This window comes from Phaethon aethereus (assembly GCF_964289735.1).
Source record: "Phaethon aethereus genome assembly, chromosome: 1".
Taxonomy (NCBI): domain Eukaryota; kingdom Metazoa; phylum Chordata; class Aves; order Phaethontiformes; family Phaethontidae; genus Phaethon; species Phaethon aethereus.
The window spans coordinates 207979494-208005695 of NC_138575.1; the positions used below are offsets into that span (position 1 = coordinate 207979494).

Consider the following 26202-nt stretch of genomic DNA (forward strand, 5'->3'; position numbering starts at 1 on the left):
AACTATCCACGTGTCCTGTTCAGCTGCTTTGCCCTTTGCTATAACAGAAACTCTTGTAGTGCTGAGATCATGGTGCTATCTTCAGAGCCAGAACTTTAACAACAATTCCCAATAAAACAATTGCAAAAAGCTCAGATGCAGAATAGCTTTCAGCTGAGACATCTAAGGGTTGAAGCACCATTCCCTATACTTAAAATAACAAGGATAATCCAACAACCTATTAAATACTGCCACATACAGGATGAGAAAAACAATGCTATGCTCATCAGTGACTGAATAACAACACTGCATTAGTAGCTGTTTGGATACCAAGTACCTTATTAAAACAAAACAAAGCAAACTCCCAAAGCCCATGCAAAATCTTATCCAAAAAGAGAGACCTTCCAACTTGTAGTGAAACAGCCCGATCAACAGTCTGACTTTTCCATGAGCAGTAACTGCAAGGGCCGCCCACGGCAGCAGCGGCTGGCAGGGCTGCGTGACCATAAAGAGCGAGACTGAACTTCGCCTATAGATTCACCTCTCGTCATTGAATGATTTACATAGGGCGCTCTGCTGAAAGAAAAGATAATGGCAAGCCTTATCATATGTTACCCCATTAACAGAATATTCCATTTACTTTCTTTTTGGCCAGCAAACCCTCACTACAAATTGCCAAAGGTCTGTGTTTGACTTCACTAGAGCTTTGCGAGTTTCCATCAGTGGAGAAGATCCACCCCAGTCTGGAGGATGTGCTCTCCTACTGGGATTTCCCTTCTTGCTGCTCAATCCAAAATCGCACACACTGCTGCCTGAGGAAAAGAAGTATAAAGAACAACATGCTTTTTCATTTCAGTATTTATTCTGAAGCAATCTTAAGTAGAAAATAGACCAGTGGAGGAATGTAACAAAACAAATCCAATTACTGCCATACAATGCTTTTTTTTGTTGTTGTTGTAATTATTGTTCTGAACTGCTGAATTTTGCAACTTTTCCTCTCCTAACATGTCTTTTCCTAAAGGCACATTATAATTCAATCCAATTACAGGCAAAGAAGAGAGATTAGCACCAGAAAATATATAAAAGGAAAATAAGTTACTATTACTATCATAGAATATCGTTGGTCAGCAACTCTGTGCACAATTTTTTTCTAGAAATAATAAAACAATGAATTCATAGATTAGTTAAGGACATAAGTGACAGCTATGGTTTAATTTAAGAGTTTTGTTACATAGAACTCTAAATGCCAAAATATGGCTAGGACATTTTAATACTGAACTCATAGGAATTACACCAAAAATATTTTTCATCTTCATCATCATTAATAAAAAGTGTGAATATAAAATATTAATATACTTTACATATTTACCATACAATATATCAGTCCTTCACACTATTAATTTGATTCATGTTGTGCTGCAACATGTATCAAAAGGTTTAACACAGAAAAAATATGGCTTATTATCTAAGTTGTGGGTACAGACGTTATTTCCACAAGACAAACAGCAGTCACAATGTGTCATCTACCTTGAGTTCTACAGTGATATTTGTACAAAAACACTGCACCCTTTCAGGAAGGATAATAATAATTAAAGTTAAAAAAATTGCGCAACCTTTGCTTGTAGAGTAAATCTGACTTTCATAAAAAACAGTAGGTCAATACTATGAACTAATTTAGTTCAGGTTGCCTAATTTTCTGGTAAGGCACTACCAAGATATTGTATCTTCCTTTAAATGTTTTATGGATTTATGATCCTTTGCAAATATCAGAAGGAATTTTTGGTCAGGCCTGAGAGTATCATCATTAGACAAGCTGTGGTACTGCCCTCTTCCCCACTTCAGTCTTTCAACACCTAGTTACTTAACTTTCCAGTTCATTGTACATCTTCTTGTAAGGATAAACTCCCTCCTGGAAAGTCAGGAAAGAGCTGGGGCATCCACAACCCAGCACTGAGATTATACAGAAAGTGTTTGTTATGTACCGCGGAATAGAGGAACAGGAAAAAAAAAATAAAATGTTTCAAAAAATGAATAACCCTACTCATCCCACTGAGAGTGAGTGGTTAACTGTAATTATGAATGGGCATAACCTTTTTCAGATGGCAATGCCATTTTAAAGCTAAGCTACTTGAAAATTATTTATATGATCGTCATGGCTGGTTCAGAAGAAGGGCATGAAAAAGTAGAGTCTTACAGAAGAAAATACAGATTCGTTTTGTGAGCAGCAGAATCAATGGGATCCAGTTTCTTATAAAGTTGTCGTCTGCAATTCAGTTTTGTGTCTAATGTGAGATGAATGCATAGGAATAGACAGAACACCTCTCCTTCACAGGGATTCTTCCAGGTCTTTCTACAACCTTTCTCTCAACATTTACAGACTCCACTTACTTAATCTGTAACTGAACTTTGCATTTTTACAAAATTTTTAATGAACCCACTATCTTGCACTCAGATCAACTGGTTTTAAAACATAGTATCAGAGAATATCCAGACATATACACAGGCTGTGAGATTACCTAAGGTTATCTTTTTTCCCCCCCTTCTTTGTAAATCAAGCTAAAGCAAAGCAAATAAGAGCAAGCATTTTCTCTTTCACCATTCCTCAAGAATTTCACAACAATTAAATGCCTCCTAAGAGGTATAAGAGGTCATCAAAGGATGTTCCAACACAGGTCTCTGCCACTGACTCCACTGCAATAGATAGAAGAAGTGTTTCTTTTTCCCCAGACCACTGCATTCCTCTGCCTCATGAGATGTGTGCTGGGCCTCCAACCTGTGCTCAAAGCCCTGCCTCCCTTTCTGCTCCTTTTTACCTGCAGCAGCACTCCTGGGAAGGTCACCAGAGGTAAGCCTTTTGACATCCTGCAATTTCTGGATTGCAAAATACAGCAAAAATGCAACAAAAACCATGTTGATCTTCTCTGGGCAATGGCAGTTTCAGGCATAGCTTACTATGTAGGCATAGCTTACTATGTAGGCATAGCTTTCTATAGAGCTAAGAAATCTTGGCTTGACTTAAAAATAAGAAAGGCTCAATCTGATGAGAAAAGACCTTCACTTCCTTTCACATCTGCTCTGGGCAAATTAGATGAGCGCACTTGTGTCTGCCTTCACTGCCAGTAACAATGTCTGGAACAACCCTTCATCACAATGCACTGCACACAGTCTGGTCTTAAGGTGAAGTGAAATATGACTTGAGACTTAAATGAAACTGTTCAGAGTGAAGAAAGAACCCAGATCACTCAGTCACTAATTCAAGGGGTCTGTCCTCAACTGCCTGCAGTCAGTCTTACCCAGACTCCCCCTCTGAAAAGCTAGACCATTTTTGGAGAGGATGCTCTTGCAGACTCTCTCCTTCCCTGATCACTGCTTCATACTTTAATTAGCAAGGAGGATCCTGCACGCTTTTACCAGAAGCCTGAATTCCAACACAGAATTGCTCTGCAGAAATCATGCACTACGTACAAGTAAAGAAGGTTCTAATGTGCTTCTTTATGTTGGCAATAAACCTTATTTTCTAATTTAAAAAAGAAAAAGGCTATGGAAAGAAAAAAGAAGCAATTAAAAGATTACTGATGGTTTTAGTCCTAACAGAAGTTCTTCTTTAAGCTTTCTGGAAGTAGTGTACAACTTGGAAACCAACAGAAGATTTATATATTGATTTCTGTTACTGAAGAAAGAACTAAGCCTTGATAGGTCTATGAAACTAAGCCTAGATATTAAACACTGAATTCTTCTTGTAGCACTAATGCTGAAGAATTACTAATATGGGGCTTAAATATCTTGTTTTTCAGTCGGGCATGGTGAAGTAGCCAAGCAAGCAGTGCATGTTTTCCCCCAAGATGTGCAAGAGATGTTCAGATTTAGGAAGCTGCTTATGTGGTGGTGGTGTTTTTTTGTTTCAGTCCTACCAGGAGCAATCAATGGGTCTTTATAAAACCTTTGAAAAGTAAGGCTTTTTTATTCTGTAAAAGGGGAGAAATCTTTGTCAAATAGTTTAGCAGAGGTCAGGAGAAATAATACTAAATACTTTTATTGCTACATGGAGCTTTCGGCATTCATAGCTTATAAAATTAGCTACTTCACAGGCCATTTATCTTATTTGCAATGGGAAAAGTTGGAAAAGGACTCAGTTATAATTTATCTCAGGTTTCAAAGCATACTGCTGTTTTTCACTGCTCACTTCACATTACTACCAATCATTCCAGATTCAGCATCTCCTTGTTTTCTACAGATGTTGTTCTGAGATACACTGAGAATATCATCTTGATGACTGGTACCATAGAAATAAAAGTTGTTAATATTATCTATACTGATAGAAAGGAGGAAATAAATCTAAGTAGTACTTGAATGAAACATTCATTAACCATATCACATTATGAATGAGCACTTACTGCTCAGGCAGTGTATAAACCAATTTCATTATCAGCTGCATAAATTCTGTAACATATTGTAATCTCAACGACTAACGAAGTTCAAATTTCCAATTTATGGAAAATTCATTTCTTATTTGAAATGATTAGGACTAATTTTAGAATCAAGTTTTCTAAGGGAGAATTCAGATCACAATAGAAGCATTACTTACATTATGAAAAAAAATACCATTTTCCTTATTAAAAGCTATAGATTGCAAGAAATGTCACAGAGCGCATTGCCTCTAAATTTCACACGTCTGTGAACAACATCCTAGGACCTGAAGGTCTGCGGCTAAATGGCAACTTTTTTGATTTTATTGCTCTACTGTTCCTTACCCATAAAAGAAGAACAGAACAACCTTTTGCAAACAATGGAAGTTATTTAAACAGAGTACCGTCTTCAGTACAGAAACTGTTAACTGTTTCATTACATTCTGTTCCGTTGATAGGGAGCTGTGTAACCTGCAGCTGCAGTATCTGAAGGAAATCTACCACTCAGCTAACGGGCTGATCCCATATCTGTGTCAGATAAAAATCATAGTGCTTATTACTTGTTACCATGGATACCATGAAGATATTGCTGTCCACTAAAGATTACTAGAGGAAGACAACGTAATTCTCAGGAACGAGTCCTGTTTTGCCTTCGTACGTTGCTTTTAACCAGCCTGGTTCCACTGATGGATACACTGCAAAAACAACAGCCAGACAAAAAAAAAAAAATTATAATAAATTAACACTCTTAAAAGATCCTATATATGGTTCATATATTTATTGAGGCAGTATTTATTCAAGAGCAATTGAAAAATCAGGGCAAAAACTAAGAGTTGAAAATGGAATTATGCTCTGTTATCTTGTGGATACAGTTCAATTTTTTATAGCTTTTTTAAGTAAAAAGAGAATGTAAAAGATATCTTACCATTGGAAAATATTGCCCCCTGTGGGAAAGACAGCTCATGACTATGCTCAGCCTTACATGAATACATGGCTTTTGCTTGTCTGAAAGAAAAAAATACAATAAATGAGATAACAAGGAAAAACATATAAAGAACTGAAATTAAAATCTGGGAAGAGTAGGAATAGTCAGTTGCACAAATACAGGATGGTAATGACTAGTTACACAGTAGTTCAGAGGAGCAGAATTACAGCAGACAATAACTGCAAGCTTACTGAAGTTAACAAGCATGTTATTGCAGAAAAGAGACCAACAACCTACTTTTTAAAGTTTAAAGAAGTATATAATATATAAATTTCAAAAGGATTCTTTCATTCCAGTTGAAATTGTCATTCAAATGAGTACTGAATTGAGCATATTGCTTGCGGCAAGTGATGGACTGCCTGGAGACAATTCAGAAGTGATCATTAAAGGTCTAAACCCATGACTTCTAAGAACATATAGTTGTCAGTCTGCAGAAGAAAATAATACATAGAAGGTAAATAAGAGACAAAAAAGGAGAAATTTGTCCTCCAGGCTGACTTCAAAAAGGACTTAAACAGACTTAAGCTGCAGCAAGGGAGATTTAAATTAGCTGTCTGGCATGGTGTATTGGGTTTGTGTGGCAAGGTGTGGGTAGTGGGGGGGCTGCAGGGGAGGCTTGTGTTAGAAGCTGCTAGAAGCTTCCCCTGTGTCCGGTAGAGCCAATGCAGCCTACAGATGCAGCTACAAGATGGACCCATCGCTGGCCAAGGCCGAGCCCATCAGCGAAGGTGGCAGCACCTCTGGGGTAACAGATTTAAGAAGAGGGAAAAAAAACCTGCACAACTTAGTCAGAAGAGAGGAGTGAGAAGATGTGAGAGGAACAGTCCTGCAGACAGCAGGGTCAGTGCAGCAGGAGGGTCAGGAGGGGCTCCAGGTGCCGGAGCAGAGGTTCCCTGGCAGCCCCTGGGGGAGACCATGGTGAAGCCATGGAGAGAGGAGCCCCAGCTGGAGTAGGTTTGCTGGCAGGACTTGTGACCCCGCGGGGGACCCAGGCTGGAGCAGCCTGTTCCTGAAGGACGGCACCCGTGGAGGGACCCAGGCTGGAGCAGCCCGTGAAGAACTGCAGCCCATGGGAAGGACCCACATTGGAGAAGTCCGTGGAGGACTGTCTGCCGTGGGAGGGACCCCAGGCTGGAGCAGGGCAGAGGGTGAGGAGTTCTCCCCGAGGAGGAAGGAGCGGCAGAGACCAGGTGTGATGAACTGACCACAACCCCCATTCCCCGTCCCCCTGCGCCGCTCGGGGGGAGGAGGGAGAGAAATGGGGAGTGAAGTTGAGCCCAGGAAGAAGGGAGGGGTGGAGGGAAGGGGTTTTAAGATTAGGTTTTAGTTCTCATTATCCTACCCTGATTTGGTTGGTAATAAATTAAACTTACTTTTTTCCCCAAGTCGAGTCTGTTTTGCCCGTGACAGTAACTGGTGACTGATCTCTCCCTGCCCTTATCATGATCCATGAGCCTTTTGTTATATTTTCTCTCCCCCGTCCAGCTGAGGAGGGCAGTGACAGAGCATCTTTGGTGGGCACCTGGCATCCAGCCAGGGTCAACCCACCACAGGTGGGTTTCAGCTTCAACCACCTAAATTTAGGTGTCTGGAAATAACCTACATGCCTAGCTCCACAGACCCTACAGGCCTGGTTTCTCCCACAGTAGATGCTACTTGAGAGTGCAACAAATGGCTCACCAGGCTCCACTGCCTGTAGCGAAACCTTCAGCGAAATACTTCCTTAAATAATACCTGACATGAAGACACCTACAGGTAGGTAGCTAATTTTATTTCTCTCAATCTGTAGCTGGAAAACCCCTCTATTGGTTAGAGTAGTGAAGCACTGGAACTGCCAAGAATTGGAGAATCCCAAATTGAAGAATTGCCATTACTAAAAATTAATTAAAAAAAAAAAAAAATTGAAAAAAGTCACTGCACAGATATCTGTAAAAGAACTATTTAGATATATAATGATTCTATCCCAGAGAAGGAGGACAGATTGGGTCACCTCTTGATATGGCTTCTAGCACTATGATTCTGCAAAACACCAAATGAAGGATTGAACACGAAGATGGAAATTAGGAGTTCTCTCTAGATTGCTGTGCTTTACCTAATACCTTTCCTTTAATTTATATACTCAAAGCAATTTTTACATGATCCATTAGTTTTCTTGAGTTTCCTTACACTTATCGGAAACCCATATTCTACCAAATGAAGATGAACTTCTTGATTATTTCACCTGTGTAAGATGTGATAGGGCATTACTGATTCAATCTTCCTTCCAGCCAGGATTTATCTCAGTGACCCAGTATGTGACCTGTGGTGAAGTTTAAAATTTCTAGCATACTTTTTGAGAGGGTGTATATGCAAGTGGAATGTAATCTATTTTGTCTTTCCTCCCAAAATAGTGAGATAACAGAGTCATACGTTAGATTAATAATAGTGCAACATCATAAGCATTAGCATAAGAAGTCTTACTTTATTTTGCGTTCTGCCAGTGGGGCCCATGGCACATCACCTTTGGAGTTCCACATGTCCCTGGTGAGGTTAAGCAGGGACAGACTGCCTAAAGGGAGCAGAGAGCATCCCTCTACCCTGGCCTCATACTCTGATGCGAATCAGTACTAGCACATCATCATTCATATGAATCTCTAAAAGGGTATGAGTGGATGGACATATTCCCAAGTTTGTACGCGTGAACTTTCCAGAAATGATTCCTCCCTCTGAATAAAAAGGTCTGAAGTGGATTTATGACTAGACCAAGTGGCGTGTTTTGCCTTCATCTTAAGTGAACAACTGAATCACCAAGGGTTAGACCGTCAGGCTGAGATTTCCAGAAGAGGTCAAGAATTTTGAGTCGTGCCCTTGACATCCAAGGGCATCTTATTTTCAGGATGCTGAACACATTTCTAACTCTCAGTACTGTCATTCTGGATACATCCCCACTGCTAACGAAAACACCATGAGCACTGGACCCCTGTTTATCTACTTTGTTTAAATGTTAGCTTGCTTTCTGGTTGGTGTAGACTGCTCTATTTAGCATTTTTCCAAGACAACTCCTTGGTTGGTCTACTGTTATGCCATCTACAGTCACTAAGATGGGTGTGAAGCTTCATTACTGCACATAATACATGCAAATTTATATATAATAATCTACATTAGAAATATTAAAATATACAGAGGGAGATTAGATGACTTTACCGAAGGTCACACATAAACTAGAATTGAATTCTTTAATCTCAAGGTCATTTTTCCTCAAAGTCAATATAACAAAGATTACTATAGATGTTCTAATTATCTAACCCAGATCGGCATGTCTGACAAAACAGCTATTTCCTATGTAGCATAATCATGGATTTTACACATATAAAACAGCAGACTAACTGTTAATAATGATTATAGTTGCAAGGAATATAAAATAATTGGTAATGAATTTACTAAAGCACAGACATTATTTCAATCCTGATTTTACTAAACAGCATGACTATGAAGCCAGTTTCCCATGTTAAGAATGGGACATCTGAGTAATACTGTGACAAGAGACATTTAAGACAATAATAAAACAGAACAGCAATATTTAAATGTGAGGCAGAATTATTTAAGTTATGTTTGAAATATGACACGTTGTTTTTTTAGTGCCCTTAGAAAAAATTAAGACAAAAAAACGCAATTTTCTTCTATACTCTCTTATGTCTACTAAACTATTCTGTTTTCAGCTACTAATTTTACCTGATCCGAGTATGTTTACTTTCAAAATAAAAAGAAGATAAGAAAACATGGACTCTGACTTGCTCAGTTCTGGAAAGATAAAGCTTCACAACATTTGACATTTAGACAGATACAAAAACATAAGGTACAAAGAAGTCAGTTTCTCAGAAGCTCATGAATTACAGAATTCTTCCCACCACCTCGCTCCTGACACACAGTAATTACACCTCAATGTTATCTACAAACTGTGTGTGATGGTATGATGAGAGACAGATTCTATGAATATTTACTCATAATTCTGGAGCAATATTCAAGCCCTTCGTTATTGCCTCCACACTTGATTTGATTATTTAGGTTCTCTTATTAGTTATGACTCACTTCAACCCTATCCAGTTAGAAGCATTAGCAATGAAAACGTCATGCAGGTTCTTGGGCATTTTTGTCGTGTTCGATTATGGAAATGGACATTCTTACTTATGGTGTTAATGCTCTCTCCCTACAAACAAGGTTGTTCGTTAAAAAGCATCACCATCATCTATTATGGTTCTCTAAAGATTATGCTAATAATCTGAGAAAAGTGTGATTCATGTGGTTTAGTGCAGAGAAAAAAAACAACTTCAGAAAATGGTAGCCACATTTCTTAGTTCCTTCTTTCCATGACTTTACTGGATAGACTCCAGATGAGAAAAAAATGCATCTTCCCTTTCCCTACTTTTTATTACGTTTGTTTTGAGCCCATAACAATAAACTGATATTAACAGTCAAAGGGTCTGTACCCATCAGATCATAAACTATTTTGCTTGACTACACACCGTCAACAACGCCTGAGGCCTTTTAAATAATGATGATGATGATAATAATAATACTAATAGTAACAACAACAACAATAATTATTTTAAAAGTTATAAATAAACTTTAAAACTATGTTCCCGCCATAATGAGTTTTCAGTCTAGCAAGACAAAGACAGAAGCTAGAAGAGGAGTGAATGAGGGAAAACACATGAATGTCTCTCAGACGACTCATCAGTTAATATTATCCTACAGGAAGAATAAAGGTTTATAGACTCCTGAAGATGGAAGACTTACAGCCAAGCTTGACTGAGTAGAAAACACGGGTCTGGGCTGATCAAGGCAGTCCAGGTGTTTAAGGAAATGCAAAACACAGCATGAAAATAAAAACAGAAGAATGACTGAGAAAGGATATTTAATCATATGGTTGGGAGGGGAGCATGGGTCTATGGGGCTTCATACTGTCAGCCTACTCCTATTAAAGTCTCAGCCCAGCACCTAGAGATCTTGCTGCCAAGACAGAGCTGTTTGCTGTCACCAGCTCCTCCTTCCCATTTTTCTAGGTATTCTTTTCTAATGAAAATCCTTCCTCTTATGATGCAGTTTCTCACTTTATATGAGAAACTTATTGACTTTCTGTGTACCTCTACATAGAGTCAGGGATTACATGTTGGTGCGTTTTTGTACAGAAGCTGCAATAAAGACACTTCAGGCCTTACTAAGACTGTTGAATAATTGCAATATTTGTGAAAGCAGTAAGAAAACTCCACCTCTTTCAAGTGCATACTAGATTAGCAATAGGGGTTGGTCTCAGCATACACAGTGGCTGAGAGCACAAAGCCACTCAAAGCACAACCTTTATTATAAAAGTCAAGAGGGAAGGAATGGGAAGACTGAGAAGCCAAAGTAATTCTGGAATTGGAAAAAGAGAGCACAGGTTGGACAGGGCATAACATTTTGGTCTTCCTCGTCCAAACCTAAAACATGTACATGTACTGTGGCCTCTCATTCTCTTTCTGACTAAAATAAATCTGTTCAGACTGGTAGTGCTATGGGGGCATGTACGCACGTATACAAGGAGAGAAAACAGCCACGTCAAATAACGTCAATTATAACAGCATTAAAAAAACCAAAGGGGGTACACACACACTCATATCAGAGGTACTGCATTATATAAAGTCAGAAAGCAGCAAAGATTAATTGGGAGAAGGAATTAAGACCAGACCACTGTGGTGGTAAAGCATCTAGTACAAAATTATCTGCTGGAGTACAGATGACAACATGAGACTGCAAAGCCATATAGGTACTTTTGATCCATCACATACAAATGACCACAACATGCAACAGATGCTTCAAGTAGGAATGAAGCTACTTAGATACTATAATATACAGGTAAGCTGTAGCTTAAAATTTCAAAACTAGTTATTTTTTGCAGTGTAAATTACCCCTGCACAGAGTTCAACACTATCTTGACTTGAGTATTTTTGGTATCAAACCAGACATCTTAAAAATAGTTTCTCTGTCTTACACTCTGTACTGCGTATACCCATTGGATAGTTAGAGGTATGAACTCAGAGGCCTTTCTAATGGGTGGATCAAGATGTAATTACCATGATTTCTAGACATTTCAGAGCAAAAGACGACTATCCTAAAGTTTTAAATCAGCCTTCACATTCATAACATGCATGAGAGGTAAATGACATGGTTCTGAATTGCAAAATCTTACTCAGACTTGAGCAGCACTATAAAAACAGCTGAGCTACTTTTTTATTTCTTCCTCATTTTGCCTGCTGACCTCTCGTTTTCCATTCTCCTTGTTACTGTTGCTCTTCTGCTTTCTTATGAAGGCTGAATTAGAGTGGCTATTAAGCTTTTCAGCATTTTTGTCTTTGTTGTCTGCTCTCCATATCCATTATCAAAATGCTACATTCTTCCTTTGTCACATTTTTGCTTCTTACATCTTTTTTATATACAGATACATGTGGCACAGGCTCTGAGGGAACAACAGGGGAGAGTTTACAAGAAGGGAGCAATACAAAATAAGAGAAAGAATAGTGGTGGAGGTGAAATGATGCAGGACTGGTGATGCTTCGGGCTCACTGGTTTAGGGCACTGGCTCAAGAGCATTCTAGTCTCATTTATATTTTTCTTCCTTAAATTAATGCCCTGCTGTTTTCATCTCCCTTTCCCCCCTGCCACCCTCTTTTTTGGTCACCTGACAGTTCATGTACTACACAAAACAAGACCAGCCTTGATTCATGCAAGCTGATTCTCTTGAACAAAATCAGTGGCCTTTGCAGGTCAGCTTTCTCCTTCTCACCCCTGCTAGATCTGTCAGAGAGGACAGCCGTATTCCACTGCTGCACATCACAGCACACATTGGCATCTTCATTTACAGCTGTGCTACTTTAGATTACTACTTTTGGATTTATGGGTTAACATTTTATTTACTTATTTTTTTGATTGCTTGACAGTTCCTAGTATCAGTGAGTAAAGTGATGGACAAAAGGGTATGTTCTGTCTCAAAGAACTTGAAATGCAGGGACAGTGAAAACAGAGACAGACTTTTTCACACATCCATTTATTTGACTATCTGCCTTAGCCTATTAAATGTGGGCTGGTTAGTAATGTATGGAAGATACTGCTTCCTAGACAAACACTTATCAGAACATTAATGTAAGTACGAATCAAATCCACTAAATAAATGCATGCAATTGTAAAGAAAATGTAAATAATTCCTGCTGCACACTACCAAGAAGAAAGGGGAACAATTTCTCCAGACAAATACTGAGGCATGGAAAGTGTGATGGGAAAGACAGAAATCCTGAGCAAGTTAATCCTGAGCTTTCTAAAGCAGCTGTTGATCAGGACTAGCCTACATGACTGAATTACCATAAACTAGCATGTTTACTACTCTGTTGAAAGCATGTATATACAAACAGCTGTATGGAATAAGTATAGCACCCTTATCCTAATTTAAATCCTTTTAATTTACTTTTGTAGCTGTGTCTTCTATCAGATCACTAACCCAAGCATGTCTCAGTACAATTGCCCCAGGTGACAGAATAGCCAGACAGGCTGAGAGATATGGGTGGACTACCTGGTGGATGAGGAACTGGTTGGATGGTGGCGTCCAGAGGGTAGTGGTCAGTGGCTCAATGTCCAGATGGAGATAATGATGAGTGGTGTCCCTCAGGGGTCCATATTGGGACCAGTACTCTTTAATATCTTTATCGATGACAGAGAGAGTGGAATTGAGTGCACCCTCAGCAAGTTTGCAGATGACAACAAGCTGAGTAGTGTGGTTGACACACCTGAGGGACGGGATATCGTCCAGAGGGACCTGGACAAGCTTGAGGAATGGGGCCATGTGAACTTCATGAGGTTCAACAAGTCCAAGTTCAGGGTCCTGCACCTGGGTTGGGGTAACCCCCGGTATCAGTACAGGTTGGGGGATAAGGGATTGAGAGCAGCCCTGCTAAGAAGGACTTGGGGGTACTGGTGGAGGAAAAGCTGGACAGGAGCTGCCAATGTGCACCTGCAGCCCAGAAGGCCAATCGTTTCCTGGGCTGCATCCAAAGCAGCGTGGCCAGCAGGTCAAGGGAGGGGATTCTGCCCCTCTACTCTGCTCTGGTGAGATCCGACCTGGAGTACTACGTCCAGCTCTGGAGCTCTCAGCACAGGAAAGACGTGGACCTGTTGGAGCAGGTCCATAGGAGGGCCACAGAAATGCTCAGAGGGCTGGAACACCTCTCCTGCGAGGACAGGCTGAGAGAGTTGGGGTTATTGAGCCTGGAGAAGAGAAGGCTCAGGGGAGACCTTATTGCAGCCTTCCAGTACTTAAAAGGGGCTTATAAGAAAGATAGGGACAGGCTGTTTAGCAGGGCCTGTAGTAATAGGACAAGAGGTAATGGTTTTAAACTAAAAGAGGGTAAATTCAGACTAGATCTAAGGAAGAAATTTTTGACAATGAGGGTGGTGAATGCCCCATCCCTGGCAACATTCAGGGTCAGGTTGGACGGGGCTCTGAGCAACCTGCTCTAGTTGAAGATGTCTCTGCTCATTGCAGGGGGGTTGGACTAGCTGACTTTTAAAGGTCCATTCTACCCTAAACTATTCTATGATTCTCTATTAGATTTAGTTTTCTTCTGGAGCAAGGGTGAGCTTAAAAAAACACAAAAATTCTGCATGCCACATGATGCTGTCCAAAAGACACAGAACAAAGCTCCAATACTTCTATTTCAATCTTCAAAGCCAGCAAAACAGAAAGGATTTTACAAATTGTTAAATACTATGAAGCACTTACCGTCCTGAAGAAAGTTGCTTAAGTGAACCAGCACTTTCAAACAACTGGGCTCTTGCAGCCACTCTGAAAATAAAGCACCACCTTGTTTTATACTTTGCCCATTAATAAAACACAGAGACTAACTTCAGTTTTAATTATCTAAAGACATGGACACATTTTTAAAAATTGTTTTAGTTATTCATTTAGAGAATAATTAAATAATAAAATTATTTCCTCATTTGAAGGAAATTAAAAAGCTGAATTCAAGCCCCTATTCATCAGAATTCTTAAGGGCATAACCTAATTTGGGCTTGACTTCCACATACTCTAGTGCCCTGCTGAATGAGCAAGGGAAATCTCAACACCCTATATTTAAAATTCTGTTCATGGATGGCCAATAGATATATTGGAAATGCTTTTACTGCCAGTCTGTCACTATCATGCTGGAACTCTGACCTGTGGAGGATTCACCTTTTAAGTGCAGATACTTGCAGAATATTTTAATTTCAGGTGTGTAGAAGCTGCGTGACTGGTTGATCACTGTACAGAACTACAGAATCTCAAGTTTCTTAGTGTCATACAGAATTGATGCACATTTAATTCTGAACAGTTTAGTTAGACATTAAGATTACCTGTGCTCTGTTTGGTAGCATCATTTCCCTCTCCTTGATTTGAACACATGGAGGACAGTTAAAAAAAGATTAACATATCCTATATGAATATATCCTATATTCATTTTCATATTATATGTGTACTTGAATCCCTGGAAACATTCAAGGTCAGGTTGGACGGGGCTCTGAGCAACCGGATCTAGTTGAAGATGTCCCTGCTTATTGTCGGGAGGTTGGACTAGATGACCTTTAAAGCTGCCTTCTACCCCAAACTATGCTATGATTCTCTGTTTAAGACACAGCAGTCTGTGAAATGACTACAGTGATCCCTTCCAGTTTAAATTTAAGTGGAGAGGTTGAATGGAGTCCTGCAATTATTTGGGGAACTTGGTGCTCTGCAGATCCGGAAACAAGATCTGATGATCTTCTTGACATAACAGCATGGACAGTAAGTAGCATTTATGCTCCCTGAAACATGAAATTCCAGAAGAACCAGAGATAATAATACTAACCACTTTCCAAAGATACATTTCTTCATTATAGACCTTATCTGTAGTCTAATGAAGTTAACGGGAGTCTTTCTACTGACTTCAACAGACTTTGTGCAGTGTCTCCTTTGTTTACAATTTTAATGAAGCTAGGTAAATAATTCACAAATACAGAAATATTAAAATAAAGTATTCACGCATGCTTCTTCAACCACTTATGTAGTTCTCTGAGAATACTTTATAGTAGACAATACTGTAACAACACAAATCTCCAAAGGGCCTTGATGACTTACACAGATCCTGGTCTTTGATAGCCATTACTTGATGCAGTATCTAATCTTAATCTCCTGCACATTTTGGGAGGCAAATCAGGGTTTGGTGGAGCCTTTGGTGTATCTTTGGTATCTGTTGAAGATAAGCTCTGTATAGATCCACTGCAGCTTTTGTTACCTAAAGAAAACAACCAAATTATAGGGAATATTAAAGCTAATTTGAAGTTGTTTCATAACATGTGTTATATACAAAGCAAAGTTTTTGGTTTTGGTTGTTTTTTTTTTTGTTGTAGTTGTTCTAAGAGGCAAAATAGGTAGAAAAAGTACTTACTGAAACAGAGAAGAAACAGCCTTTCAGGAAGAAAGCCAGGAGAAAAGGACCAACAGCAAGAATGAAGAAATTGTGAAGGATAAAAAATTACATTGTACTTAAATCGTTAGACAATACATTCACTAAAAAGTGACAGTAAACCCAACATTTATAAAGTAGTACACTGCATAGAATTGTAGAAAAAATTCATGTTGGAAGGGATCTCAGGAAGTCATCTAGTCCAAACTGCTGCTCAAAGAAGCATCCCATGTTAATTTTTAAGAATTAATATTTAAGTATCCACAAAAACTTCATGCAGTTTAACAAACATACTTAGGAATTAATGGGTTGCTACTGTAACTTGATAAAATGAATCTATACCTGTACAGACTGTACTGCACCCAAAAAATGTCATTTTAATGACTACAAGGTGTGGCCACATGTGTCCTTTAAGCTGTTCTGTTTGTGGACTACTGCCTTGTTTGCATATATATTTTGCAAGATAGTAACTGCATGTACTTCTCTCTTTCTTTATTTCCAAGAACAAAAGATGCTTAATAATGCTTTAAAAGCTGTCATAATACAAAGAGATCCCAAAATATAAATACAATACTTACATTTTTAATATTGTTATTCTATAGAATTATTCTATAATAACTGTCTAAATTAAGAAGCTGTATTTTTAAGATTCTCTGTCTTGTAAGGACCCTTGTCTACAGGCTTATTTGGAACATAGGCTCAACTTAGGTGTTCTGAGGGTGCTCTTCGAAGCAGCATCTTTCTTTGACTGAACAGGAAGACTAGCATCCTAACTTGTGCACTGAAATTGGATTCCTAAAGTTGGATTTGCAAACTTGTGGTTGTTCTTGCACATCATGTCCATATACAGGACCATTCAGCCGTAACCTTGTGTTAAAGCTAATCTACTTGCAGTACTGGATAACAAACCATGCAGAATGAAGCAGCCATTCCATCGGCAGGGCTTCAGACATACATTTCATGCCAGAGATTACCTTTTTTCCCCATCTGTCCAGTCCTATCTCAACTAAAGGCACTGACTGTACAACAATAACTTTAAAAAAAAAACCAAACCAAAAACCCCCCACCTTTCCTTCAATCACCTATTTCAGGCAATTGAAGACATGCAGTTGTCAAAAAAAAAAAAAAAGGGGCAAAAAAAAAAGCAGGCACATCAGCAAGGAGTGACAAAACTATTACTTACTAGATATGTTAAGCCTAGTGCTTTTTAAATATAAATTCTAGCTTTGATCAGTATCAATCATGTTGCAACAAATCTCTCCTTTGACACAGTGATAAACCATAGCTACCAACTCTTCTTATAAACCAGCAATCTCCTTATAAGTCAGTGGTCTCGGTGAGGCACAGCTGGACAGAGTACTCTAAATTCTGAGAAACACTGATGGCTTTTAAGCTCTGTAAACTGTACTGGTAACAAACACTGGAAATATGTCAGAAGCAGTTTGAAAACTGAAAGAACATGCCACAAAAATTAAAAAATAAACATAAAAGATTAATGGATACAATTAGCTTTCAGATGCAGCTCTTACTTTCTGATGCCTCACAGTAAACACTGATGACCTAAAAGACCTTCAAAATTACCTTCACCTGATGGAATTGATCTGAGGGAAGATGCTGAAGACCTTTTCAGTCCAGACAGATTGTAAGAACTCTTTTTGGTCAGTTCTGTTGGTGGAGAGGCATTCTCTGGTCCAGTGACAGAAGCTACACTTTGGCAGTCTGACTCCACATCTGTTTTGGTTGCATCCTCCTTTGATGAGGATTCTGGACTTGTAGTCCAGAGGCTTGAACTCTTCTGGCCATTAGAAGAAGGGGGAGAGGCAATCCATGGAATCCCTCCTGATTTCTCCCTGGGCTGTGAGGGCACGCATTTGGTAGTGCTGTTCTGCTCGGAGGAGTGAGAAGAGAGAGATTCAATGCTGCCCATGGGGGTGCTGTCTGGGCTACTGCTGTACGAGTCACCTAGGGAGGAGTGAGGGGAGGGGAGAGAGAGAGGGAAGCAAAAGAAAAAAAATTAAATTTTCTAATCATGTGCTTTTCTCTCAAGCAACCTTGAGCCCCTTGTACCTTACCTGTCATCAAATTCATAAATCTATGGTTTCAGAGGCAGTGATTCTTAAGACAAAATATCTATTTAGTTACTCTAAGTTTTGCACATATTCTGATCTTTAACCTGGAAGAGCTGCATTTTGTGGATATTTCTTCAGAGCTGACAAACGTAATGGGCTACAAGCTAAGCTATTTTGCATAGAAGTTTGCATTTTCAAAGAACTGTTTGCAATATAAATATCCTTAGGAAATTCAACAGTTACAATGCTGCAATATTTTTTGGGTGAGCATCTTGCTGGATTTCCATGATAAGGCAAATGTGATACTTGTCACATCTATGTTCTTAAATGCATGATTGCATCGCCTGCACGCACAAGAATTAAATTTCAATTTGGTTACCAAGCTGCTGAGGATCTCTGCAGTCTAAGACTAGTCTGTAAGTCTATCTATAGATACCCTATTTTCTGAATCGTCATACCTATCATAAAATATCTATCCTGCAGAAGGACAATTCATTCCTTACAACTTGAACATTTGATGAATTTCTTTAATTAGACTGATATTACAGAAATTTACCTACCTACACAACAATCTTTGTACTGATCTTATTTCCTATAATCTTTTGCAACAAAAAGTGGGAATATCCTAACGAAATTATCTAATGATATAAAGGTAGGAACTCTCATCAGAACTAAGGAAGGACTAGCCTATAATACAGTGAGGGCTGAATTATCTTGAGGACTGGATTCAGTCTAGTGAGTCATACCTTGGTTTCTAGTAGGATTAGTTCCCAAAAGCTAAGAGATATAATTAACAAATTTCACAAGAAGCAGAGAATATATATTCTTCAACCACACAGTGGTTATAAGATACCAACGTGATACAGCTGCTTTTGCCTCCACGTTTCAATATCCTTGGCAACAAGTGACCATAACCACACACAGTACTACACATAAGATCACAAATACCAGTGCCTTGTATAGTGGATCTGACAACAGCAGTGCCACTGGTACAATAATCTGAAATATTCTGCCGAATTCTGGCCAAAATTCTGGTACTTCAGATTAGATTGTCCCCCATCTTGCCCCTTTACAAACCATTAGTCCCTTGAGAATTGCAAGACTGGCTGAAGCCTAAATTTGCCAGATACATTTTCTATCATTCCCCACAGTTTGAAACCTGTATCTCATTTTGTCATGCCATCCAGAATTCTTTAATTTCCAACAATATAGTTAAGTGTCAGGGTTTCCTTTAAATGATGACTTAAAATCACCTAGTACTTCAGAATTTGCTTGCCAGAAGCCAAGGCTCTCTCTTGCCTGTCTCCGGCCACAATTAGAGATATTTGGCAACAAGAATACCTCTGCTTCTGCCTCGACCTTCCAGACAAAAGCGAGATCTTAACTGGAACTTGTCAAGTGCTGAGCTTGAGCTAATAAGCACAGCAGAAGTGGGGAGCCTCTGGGTCAGGCCTGTATCAGAAACAACGTGGCCAGCAGGAGTAGGGAAGTGATCGTGCCCCTGTACTCAGCACTGGTGAGGCCGCACCTCAAACACTGTGTTCAGTTTTGGGTCCCTCATTACAAGAAGGACATTTTGGTGCTGCAGCGTGTCCAGAGAGGGCAATGAAGCTGGTGAGGGGTCTGGAGAACAAGTCTGATGAGGAGCGGCTGAGAAAACTGTTGTTGTTTAGTTTTGAGAAGAGAAGGCTGAGGGGAGACCTCATTGCTCTCTACCACTACCTGAAAGGGGGTTGTGGCAATGTGGGTGTTGGTCTCTTCTCCCAAGTAACTAGTGATAGAAAAAGAGGAAATGGCCTCAAGTTGTGCCGGGGAGGTTTAGACTAGATATTAGGAAAAATGTCTTTACTGAGAGAGTGGTCAAACATTGGAACAGGCTGCCCAGGGAGGTGGTGAAGTCACCACCACTGGAGGTGTTCAAAGAACGTGTGGACGTGGCACTTCAGGACATGATTTACTGGGCATGGTGGTGTTAGGTTGATGGTTAGACTCGACGATCTTAAAGGTCTTTTCCAGCCTTAGTGATCCTGTGATTCTGTGACCTAGTTTCAATACAGCCACCAGCACAAGACGCGTCTGAATGAAGAAGTGTGAGCTTGCACATGCTTTGCAAAATACTTGCACAGAAATGCCCCTTTTTTATGCTGGCCTCTATTCATTGCAGTTGCACAGCAAAAACCAGTTGAAACTCACCTAGTTTCTCATCTGGTGAATGTAACTAACAGTTCCTCTGTAACTTCTTACTTGGGATCCCATGCCATTCACACTGGCAATCAATGTGTAGGCAGCTTTTGCTCTATTAGTATTTAAACTCTCACTGGCCGTAATCATGTAATATAAACCTATGGAAAATGCAGCACCTGCACAAGAGTCCACTGCAGATACATTTCCTAACATTACAGACTACAGAATTACTACAGATCCTCAAGAACAGATGCATCTTAACTGTGGATTAATTTACTGTACCAGTTTCATGTAAATCTCCTTGAGGAACCAAGGGACACTGAAGTTCTTTGGGAAGTCTGCTGCAGCAGTGGAACTGTTAACTTAATTTTTACCACAGTTTCAGTACTTCTCAATGGTACAGCCAGTAAGTAAAAAAGTGATGGCCCACTAGATGAAAATGAATGAAGCAAAACTTTTTAATAGTTACATTTACATGAAAATGAATAAGCATTCTGAGAAGCAATTTATTACATAACTCCTTGCTGCTAAACAGTAAGCTATATGGTAAGTATACTGTTTCTCTCCAAAATATTACAGGTTGTTTCTATTCCAGAAAAACTAAGAAAGTTTCCTAGGTTTTGGCAAACCTAGGTAGTGGCTGATTTTGAACCACAGTTTCATGCATGTGAAAAAAGCCAAGTAATGGTTTTGATCTCCTGACCTTGACTAAATTACATTCATTACAGGATCAGAGGAAAGATTCTTTCTGTTTACAATTTCCCAACCTTAACAATCCGCTTACAAGCAAACTCCTCAGAGTTTCAAAGCAGACTACATTTAGATTAGAATATAAAGCCTACTATAAAAGATTTTTGAACACTGTATGCAATACCAGCCTTGCCTAAAACCAAACATCCTTCCTCATGTCCAAGAATCAAGGAATTCAGTCACTCAACAGTGTGCTGTGACTCACAGAGGTTAAAAAGCTGACAAAACCCCATCCATTACACTTGTAATTATTGGAATACAATACTTAGTGGATATTATTCAGGAAAGTTAGAAAACATAAAAAGGAAGATAATGAGTCAACAAGGACAAACTTACTGTCAGGATCTGCTAAACACGGTGTATACCTTCCTTTGGGTTTACGTGAACCTGTTGAGAGACATATTGCTCTTGTCCTTCTTGAACCTGATCGGGACTGAGGTTGGGGAAGAGGAATATTGGGGTCTGGTGCAGTGTGAAATATCTGTATGATAAAAAAAAAAAAAGTGAAAATGAATGACAAACAATACAGGCACTCTTACACTTCCATTATTAATCCATTTGTTTTCCTCATCATTGCACCTGTAATTAATGCTGTCATAATCCCACACATTACAAAAGAGTAAATTCACAGAATATAAGCTTTGCTCTGATCTCATTTTACAATCCAAGTACCGCAATACTGAGCTGTACTTAAAATTTATAATTATATAAAAATATTTGTTTAAATATTTTTATTTTCTAGCCCTTGTTAAGAAGTGCGTAATAGTCTAAATAGTGAAACATACAGTACGTGCTTACAACTAACTCCTGCCCAAGAAGCAATACATTTTTTAAACATTATGAAAATATTGAATTTTTTCTCTGTGTTCCTGTGAAAGCTTTTGGATGTCACAGAAATTTGTTACAGTCATAACTTAGTACAATCCAGTTTGTATTTCAGAAAACCACTTTATTTTGCGAAACATGTCAAATTTGAAGTGGAACATCTTTATGTTTGGAGCATCTCCTGATTTTTACCTTTTACATACCACTGCAAAAGGTCAATTTTGCCCTTCATTATTGCAGGAAAAACTAAAATTTGGAGGGTATCTGACTACTGCGATTTGACACAGGTACACAATGAGGTTTTAAAGAACTCTTCGCTGATAAGCATGGCAAGCTTGCCAGCACAGACAATACAGAAAGCCCAGTAATTTGTGTGACTTTCATTTGTGTCACCTGTTCTGCAGTATCTAAGACATGTGCAGTAGAGGTCTTGAAAGACCCTAAAACCCCTCTTGGATACCTCTAGTAAAAATGATAATTGCCTTGGAGGATGACCAAAGCAAAGAATATAACCAAAAGGTTTGCATGTTTTTCTTCTAGATGTCCTTCTCACCTATTCCTCCTAGTGTAGACTGTAAACTCTACTGAGTATCCCTTGTGGCATTCTGTGGAAGGAAGTGGGATTAATTCTGTGGAATGGAGAAGAGGTTTTACAGACAAAGATTGGCTATTCAGTCAAGCTACTGAAGGAATCAGAAGTGTCCAACCTCCATAGCGTAGAGAGGGCCAAGTGTCGTAGGTTAAATACCATGCAATGCCAAAATACATCTCTGCAAGGATTTCTGGATCCCCTATCAACAGGGCACTCACCGAAGAGTATGAAGCGAGCAATGAAAAGATACCTCCATGCCACTCACGGAAGTGGAAGAAAGCAAATATACTTCTATGGCAGAAAATACTTTAATGGATGTCTTGAGATGCTCTTGAAGTACATTCATACTTGTATAATAGTATTAATTATATGTACTGATTATATGTACTAATTATTAATATTAGTACATATTAATTATATGTACTAATGCATGTATTAGGCATTAATGAGTGGCACATCAATATAAAAGTATGTCTGTAGACAGAGAAATAGAGCAAGGGTGATTTTGGTTGTGCAGCCATGATCTTTGTATTCAGTGAGCTTGTAATTTTCTGGAGAGGAAATTCAGTGTTGGAAACATGTAACATATATGTTTTGGAGTTACAAGCAAGGAGGCTGTCAGTATCATACCAATTTTGAGGAGTGCCTATGAAATATAATTGATGATACCAAGCAGTACTGTCAGTACTTACTGACCAACCAGTGCAGGGGATCCTGGTACTGACTGGGAACTGCCCCTTAGCTGAGTAACCCAAATGGAAGAAACCCAAAGTTTTTTCACTTTGTTTTGTTAGACATGAGAGAAGGTGATACATATCAACGAAAGATCCCAAAAGTAAAATTTCTTTTGATGACTGAGTAAAGGAAGTCTTGACTGTTCTGCTGAGTTCTGAAATCAAATAGTTTAAAATACAATACAATAAAATCTGAGGAGGCTTTTCAGTGAAGTTGATAGCTGCAATGGTAGTGACTGAAAGTAAGTGTTTAAGATTTCATAGATTTTCCTTCTTAAGCCCTGAAACAGTTCTTATTCAATGTTCCAGGATAGAGTTTGAGATGGACCTTTGCTGTCATTGGTCTCTTTGGGGTAAACAAAATAAACCACACACAGACATGCCTTTCTTCAAAGCAAAAGAAGTACCTTGAGAAGTTTGTATGTTCCAAAGTATTCAAGAACTTTTAAATCACAAAGACATGATGTGCTTAAAACCTGTAACTAGGAATAAAACCCCATCAAAGATACATTATTTTTTTCTTTTTGCTTTTTAACTTTTGATCTAGCACCTACACACATGAAAAATGACACAGCACACAGAAATGGGGGATTGTGCGGGGGATCCACATTGATACTGCTTATGAAAAGAGAAACTGAAGGATGGTTGGGGTTTCATGACTTTAGGTGGGATTAGATCTCCACTGTGCAGCTAGAGTATCCCCAAAGGACAGCAATGGTCAGACTCTAACCTGATGCACTCAGAGGAGAATCCATGCATTCACCCAGAGCGAACCTCCACACACTGCTAGCATGAGAGAGATGGAGGAGCAGGGAGCTCCTTATGACCTTCTCATTTTGTTTCTAGATATATATCTTCAGAAAGCACCTGAAGATTCAGAGCAATCCCTTCAAAGCATGGGAGGTAATGCCTTGGATCTGTACCTTGCACGGCCACAAAAGACTTGCTAGGAATACATATCCATAGCAACGGGGTGGGAAGAAGGTACTCTATCAATGACCTTCTACAAATGCTACTTTTCTTATTCTTAAGGACTTAAGGATGGAAATGAAAATGAGATCTTAGTTCCACTTTACCACAAAACAGTCAGATGTCTTTCTACCTTTTCATAATGCTCTATCAGAATTTCAACGACGATATTCTGAAACTTAATGTTCATCATAGCAGCCACGGTTTCTTCTTGGGCTCTCATGAGAGTTGGTCCAAAGATAACACCAAGGTTGGATACAGTCATTAGATTTTGCTGACTGTGTAATGATACCCTTTAAATGAACACAAACAATATGCAATTAAATAGTTGTGCTAAACTACAATTCCAACAGGCAATGAATGTTGATGAATGTTTAATGAAACCTGTTAAGACTATTTCTTTAACAAGATCCCAAGTTCATGCCTCCCCTTTAAAAACATTATTTAAATTTTCACTTTTACTAGAGACAAAATGCAGTATAGTACAACTACTGTATTTCCATTAAAGGCTCCCATCCTGCAATAATTTAATGGATAATGAGCACATCTTTCTATGGTAAGCATTTAAGCTCCTGACATAATTGACAGGGAAAAGCAACTATCTTTGAAGCTCTCCACAGGAAGACTCAGACCATCTAAAGTTTAGAAGTCTTAGGTTAGGTACCTATCTCTCTCCAATGGTTATACAGGAACTTAAATACTTGATGTTGGATTGACTGAAAATACTATGATATAACAGAGGTCAACCATATACCTTAGCTTTTATGTAAAGGAAAGAAATTCAGTTACTGAAAACACATTGCAATAGGATCTCTTTATTAATGTGTTGAAAACATGGGATCAACGGAGTCAGTGAAATCATTGTTGCTGTGGTATAGATAAAACTAGATGATCACAATGATATCTTCCAGCTTTAAAATATATTAACCTTTTACTTCTGTATATTCTGTTATTGCTTACTGTACCTTTTCTGTCATTTTTCTTCTTAATGTAGAATTTAGAAACTCAGTTTTCCCAATAATTTATCAGATAGTAAAATGAAAACTGTCAATCAGTAATCCTCAATGCTCCTTTTCTCTCCTTACGAATAAGATTTGCCAAATAAAAACTGTATCATCATAAATCCTTTGAAATAACTGCCAGTGATTCCCCAGTCACAGCTGCCCTATTGCCTCTGTCTGAGACATATCATGCCAAGTAAAGGTTTCATAATTGCCTTAATGCTTAATTTTACTGAATCTGCTACCAAATAGAATCGGTTGAGACACTTGTTCACATTTTCCTCTTCTTTCTCACTGCTATCTGCTACCACTGTCAAGCTGAGCATTTTTAGCCATTTTCTACAAAATTAAAATAATGCTTGCACCTTTTACAATTAAGAAACAGTAAAATCTATAAAATGCTGGAAGACTAGCAGGTAGGAGCAAACTTTATCTTCTGGTCTTCTCTGACAGCCTTCATTAATCAGGTTTATGGATACATCTGCTACATTTTCCTTCCAATAATATTTTCAGATAGCTTGATTTGTTCTTAAAATGTTATAGAAATATTAGCAAAATGATCTATCCGATTTCAGAGTTTGGTAGAAAATAACAAAGATACTATCCCCTTACAAAGATTAAAAACACAGTGACAAAAAGACTGCGAGATTTTCCCAAGGCTACTGGGGGATTTTGTTAGGATCAGGATCAAACACATGTCTGGACTCACACATTACCCTTTGTCTCCCTATGGAGTAGGCACTAATGATACACAGAATGAGTAGAATAGTAGAATTATCTTGGTATAGAGGTGAAATAGACTGTACAATTACTTCTATAATGAAGTAATACTCCCCTCATATTTGGAACAGGAAATTCTGAGCACCCCATTTACATCGAGAAGCAGGAGAAATATGGGAAAGGGCTTTTGTATTGGAGACAATATGATTATAAACTGCAGGAAAATAAATGCCTATCTTCTTACGTGTCCTATGTTGCTTCATTAAGTTATGCCAAAAAGATTTTAAAAAATTTTACTTCAGACAGACACACTGGCAGAGATCGTTATTTGGAAGCCCTGTCATGGAAGCGATTACCTTGTTAAAGTACATTTTTAGCCAATTATCTTAATCTAATTTTCTCTGTAACAGATCTTATGTTTGGCTTAGGTGACTGAGGGGTGTTTGGGAAGTCTACTAGTATTTTAATGAAAATGGAATTCTGAATTACTCAGCGCTAGGTTTG

The 26202-nt window shown here is 38.7% G+C and overlaps 1 protein-coding gene across 1 annotated transcript in view; it reads right to left on the reverse strand.

Annotated features, from left to right (window-relative positions):
- Positions 1-4805: 4805 nt before the first annotated feature.
- The window catches only part of ARHGAP42 (Rho GTPase activating protein 42), a 167797-nt gene continuing 146400 nt past the window's right edge, over positions 4806-26202 (reverse strand). The window contains exons 18-24 of the mRNA XM_082001394.1: positions 24111-24270; positions 21194-21338; positions 17436-17816; positions 15527-15683; positions 14156-14218; positions 5311-5390; positions 4806-5080 (exon numbers count right to left, since the gene is read on the reverse strand). Coding sequence (XP_081857520.1) covers positions 4992-5080; positions 5311-5390; positions 14156-14218; positions 15527-15683; positions 17436-17816; positions 21194-21338; positions 24111-24270 — 1075 coding nt within the window. The 3' untranslated portion in view covers positions 4806-4991. The remainder of the gene's footprint in view (positions 5081-5310; positions 5391-14155; positions 14219-15526; positions 15684-17435; positions 17817-21193; positions 21339-24110; positions 24271-26202) is intronic.